The sequence below is a fragment of the Daphnia magna genome, unplaced genomic scaffold (assembly GCF_020631705.1).
Source record: "Daphnia magna isolate NIES unplaced genomic scaffold, ASM2063170v1.1 Dm_contigs282, whole genome shotgun sequence".
Taxonomy (NCBI): Eukaryota; Metazoa; Arthropoda; class Branchiopoda; order Diplostraca; family Daphniidae; genus Daphnia; species Daphnia magna.
The window spans coordinates 29,866-34,563 of NW_025533219.1; the positions used below are offsets into that span (position 1 = coordinate 29,866).

General features: G+C 49.0%; 2 protein-coding genes across 2 annotated transcripts; both read left to right on the top strand.

Moving 5' to 3' along the window:
* The first annotated feature begins 767 nt into the window (after window positions 1–767).
* On the top strand, window positions 768–2,768 carry LOC123468089. Its single transcript, XM_045167747.1, has one exon. It carries the CDS (start codon window positions 768–770, stop codon window positions 2,766–2,768), a length of 2,001 nt encoding a protein of 666 aa, XP_045023682.1.
* Window positions 2,769–2,819: 51 nt separating this feature from the next.
* On the top strand, window positions 2,820–4,022 carry LOC123468090. The gene has a single exon (XM_045167748.1). It carries the CDS (start codon window positions 2,820–2,822, stop codon window positions 4,020–4,022), a length of 1,203 nt encoding a protein of 400 aa, XP_045023683.1.
* The last annotated feature ends 676 nt before the right edge of the window (window positions 4,023–4,698 follow it).

Consider the following 4,698-nt stretch of genomic DNA (forward strand, 5'->3'; position numbering starts at 1 on the left):
ACCATCTCCTGCTTCACGGTGCCGACCGCCAATTCCCAGCTGCTTCATCAAAGCAAGGTAACAATTTAAGTGTCCTATTAGTTCACGCGCCGCGTAACAGCATCGGGCCAGTCCTGCTGGCAATAGTCCGAGTAATAGTCGAAGCTGGTAATCGTTCTCGCACAGTATTTGCCGTTCTCGACCCCGGAAGTGAAGCAACCCTTGTAACGCGTTCATTGGCGGACCGTTTAAACTTAAAGGGCTATCCCACCAAAATTCATTTCGGTTCCTTTGCCAGTTCGACGCTGCTCGACACATCCGTAGTGTCATTTCGGTTGCGCTCAGCGGAAAGCAAGCACTCCTTCGCACTGGATGAGGCGTTCGTGGTCTCAAATATCAATCTCTCGCATCGAAAAATTAATTGGCCGAAAATGAAGTATGGATGGCCGCACCTTGCTTGTTTACAATTACCAGCAATCGACTCAACTAAGGTCGAACTCTTGATAGGAATGGATCTACCATCAGCCCACCAAACACTTCGTGTAATTACACCTCTTGCCAATGAAGACGGGCCTTCGGCACACGAAACGTGCTTTGGCTATGCAGTTGTTGGAAAAATTCCCCGATCCCTTGTTTCTGGTCCAAGCCTTAAAATAGACGTTAACCTCGGGTCTACAGAAGTGGAACCGTCGCTAGCAACCACCGTTGAACGCTTCCAGTCAAACCAGTCATTCGGCGTCGTTGTAAAATGAAAATCGAAAAAATCCCAGGAAGAAGAAGATCAGCAGATGTTAAACGTGATCAAGCGGTCAATAAAATTCGTTGGATGTGGCTACGAAATTGAGCTACCCATTCGACCAGAAGTGTCCGTCGTTCCAAACAACCGAAGTCAAGCGCTTTCTCGATTTTTTGGCGTCGAGCGCCGCCTCGCGGAGCCGGCGGTGCGTGACGTGGCATCAAATTATGAAAAGATTGTGCAGAATCTCATTTCGTCCGGCACCGTGATTGCTGTGTGCCAGTCCGACTTATGTGAGCCACAGGGTAAAATCTGGTATCTCCCGCATTTTTTTGTAGTAAACCCCAACAAGCCACAAAAAATTCGTGTAGTGTTTGATGCTAAAGCACGTTTTTGTTCGACCTCGTATAATTCCATCATGTTGCGCGGACCGCCATCTATTCCCAGCTTAGTCGGTGTGCTTCTGCGCGCTCGTCAGTTTCGTGTTGCGCTTTCCGCCGATATCACAGCGTTTTATCATCGCATCAGCGTAGCCAGTCAACACCAGCCTCTGCAGCGTTTCGTTTATCGAAGATTCGGCAGCAAAGAGCCAATACTGACGTATCAATTCACTACCCTAATTTTTGGAGCTGTATTCTCATCATCCGCGGCCGTTTACACGCTACAACATGCAGCCAGCGAATGTGCTGCCTTTCCTCAAGTTGCGGCCAAGATGCCAGACAACTTCTACTCAGACAATCTTATCGACTCCTTCGAAACAGAGGATGAGGCGATTAAATTCAGCATGGCGGTAAGGCAATCCCTCGAAGCTGGTGGATTCAGTTTGACGGCATTTGCTTCGTCTTCTCCGCGAGTGCTCGAAAGCATTCCCTTGCATCAAAGGTCAGCTAGCGTTTTAGACCTCAACGTGGACGCCTTGCCGGTAGAATACCATCTAGGAATCGAGCTAGATCTAACAACAGATTCGTACAGTGTCAGGGTCAAAACGATGCCCCAAGTGTCCACTAGAAGAGAAATGCTAGCTGCCATGTCGCTGACGTTCGACCCGCTTGGGATCTGTCTCCCGGTTATCGCTGGGGCTAAATTACTGTTTCAGCTTACAAACAGATTGGAGAGAAACGCTCGCGGGTGGGACCAGCCTTTGCCAGCAGACCTGCTGGAAAAGTGGAATGTTTGGGCAGATGGGTTGGCCAAGCTATCGTTCCCTAATGTGAGCAGATGTTTCCGCCCCGCCGATTTACCATTTTTGGGCTCTGTATCTCGGCTGATCGTGTTTGCTGACGCGTCATCAGTCGCGTTTGGAGCGGTCGCCTTCCTCCGCACACAATTGAATAACAAGGTCCATGTAAGTTTCGTGATGGCAAAAGGTCGTTCAGCATCATTGAGGCCAACGACAATTCCGCGGATGGAGTTACAGGCGGCTGTACTGGCCGTGCGATTGTCAGCACTAATAAAAAAAGAACTCCGCATCCCAATTGCTTCTGTTGAATATCACACCGACTCTCAGATCGTTTTATGGCAGCTGCGATCCGATGACCATGGACGTCCGTCATTCGTGCGCCCAAGAAGAGAGGAGATCCTCGCCCACTCGGCACTCAACGACTGGCATTTCGTTCGTAGTAGCGATAACCCGGCCGACGAATGTACTCGCGGTGTCAAACCGAAAGACTTTGGTCCTGGTTGCCGTTGGATTACTGGCCCCTCTTTTCTCATGGATCCGTCCTATGTTGCAGAGCCATTTGACCATCGCGCCACTAAACCTGCTGAAAAGGAAGACGATGAAACACTGACCATCAGCATTGGGCATCTGGATGTCGCGCCATATTGCTGCCACCCGAGGGCAGCCGCCGTATCTAAGCTCATATCCCACGCCACGGAACTAAGCATTCTGAAACGCGAAGTTGCCCAGCTGGTGCGACACGATCCGGCCACGCAAGCGGAGCCGACCGTTGGAGAGCTTGCAGAAGCCCTTCGTGTGTGCTTGCTGGTCTCCCAAAGTGAAGTTTTCGTGCGCGAGTGCAAGGCCCTTCTTAACGGAACCGAAATTCCTTGAAATTCAGTGCTGCGGCGTGTTGGCCCATACATCGATCCGGATTGTGGCTTAATGAAAGTGGACGGAAGGTTGGAGCACGCCGAACTCCCGGCGCGCACTCGTCACCCAACTATAATTGCACCGAACCACCCGATGACCAGGTTAATCATAGAAGATTGTCACCAAAAAGTGCGGCACTCCGGCGTTGAGCACACCTTAAGCATCTTGCGCGAGCAATATTATCTCCCCCAGGGTCGCAGGGCCATCCGTCGGGCATTGAGAAAATGTGTCAAGTGCAAGCTCTTACGTTCCCTGCCCCAAGCACCGAAAATGGCAAGCCTACCAAAAGAACGTCTTCAGGCTTTCCTTCGCGTTTTTACAAATGTCGGCCTCGATTGTTTTGGGCCATTCCAGGTCGTAATCGGAAGGCGATCAGTTAAAAGATATGGCCTTCTTATCACCTGCCTTTCCTCTCGTGCGGTGCACCTGGAGGTCCTCGACTCAATGGATGCTGATTCCTTCATCATGGCCCTTCGCCGGTTCATTTCCCTCCGCGGCAGTCCAGCCGTCGTATATTCGGACAACGGCACGAATCTGAAGGCAGGCGGCAAGGAGCTCGCCGAAGGAATCAAAAACTTAAACTCTATTCGCGTATCAGGAGAAATGGCGGACCGTGGAATTGACTGGCGGTACCCGCCACCAACCGGCTCACACTACGGCGGAATTTGGGAGCGGCTAATTGGCTCCAGCAAGGCAGCATTGCGTGCCATTCTCGAGACCCGCTCAGTTAACGACGAAGTGCTGCGCACCGTGTTTGCCGAAGTTGCGTCGCTCTTAAACAGCCGACCCCTCACCCATGTTCAAACGGACCCGAATGAGCCCGAGCCGCTGACCGCGAATCATTTTATGCTTGGTGGACCGCACCCTCATCGTGAACCCGATCGAGAAGAAGCATTTGACGGACTAACGAGGCGTCGCTGGAAGCAGGCCCAGTTTATCGTCGACCAGTTCTGGCGACGATGGATGAGAGAATATCTTCCCAGTCTCATCGAGCGCAAGAAATGGGAAAAATCAGTTCGTCCTCTTTTAGTCGGCGACAAGGTCCTAATAATGGACGAGAACAACAAGCGAGGAGAATGGTTAATGGGCTCGATCGTGGCCGTTCACCCGAGCCACGACGGAGTCGTGCGGAAAGCAACAGTCAAAACGGCTAATTCTGTGTTAATCCGACCCACTGTTAAACTCTGTTATATTTCAGGTCAGCGCCTGGAGTAATCACGTTATCAGCTCTGCGCTGGCTGGGACTGTGGCGCACCAGCGCCAAAAGACGAAGAAGGATCTGGCAACGGCAGAGCAGACGACGCAAAAAAAGGAGACGACAGTGAAGGCGAACGAGTGGAGAAGTCAAGTTGCAAGATTGTGTGTAAAAAAACCCCTTTTTTGTAACCAATAAAGCTGAATCATTCGCGGAATTTCATAGTTGTCTGTCCCAAATATTTATTTAAGTGCTCGTAGTTTATTACAGTATTCACATTGAATACATGTATATTCCATGCAGTTTACATATAGAAGTAAAAACTCATGGTATAACGGTGTGTTCACATTGAATACAAGTATATTCAATGCAGTTTACATATAAAAGTAAAAACTCATGGTATAACAGTGTATTCACATTGAATACAAGTATATTCCATGCAGTTTACATATAGAAGTAAAAACTCATGGTACAACAGTGTATTCACATTGAATACAATTATATTCCATGCAGTTTACATATAGAAGTAAAAACTCATGGTATAACAGTGTATTCACATTGAATACAAGTATATTCCATGCAGTTTACATATAGAAGTAAAAATTCATGGTATAACAGTGTATTCACATTGAATACAAGTATATTCCATGCAGTTTCCGTATAGAAGTAAAAACTCATGGTATAACAGTGTATTCA

Bases quoted from the DNA above. Each gene is read 5' to 3' on its own strand.
- LOC123468089 (XM_045167747.1), top strand. From the start codon at position 768: ATGTTAAACGTGATCAAGCGGTCAATAAAATTCGTTGGATGTGGCTAC.
- LOC123468090 (XM_045167748.1), top strand. From the start codon at position 2,820: ATGAAAGTGGACGGAAGGTTGGAGCACGCCGAACTCCCGGCGCGCACT.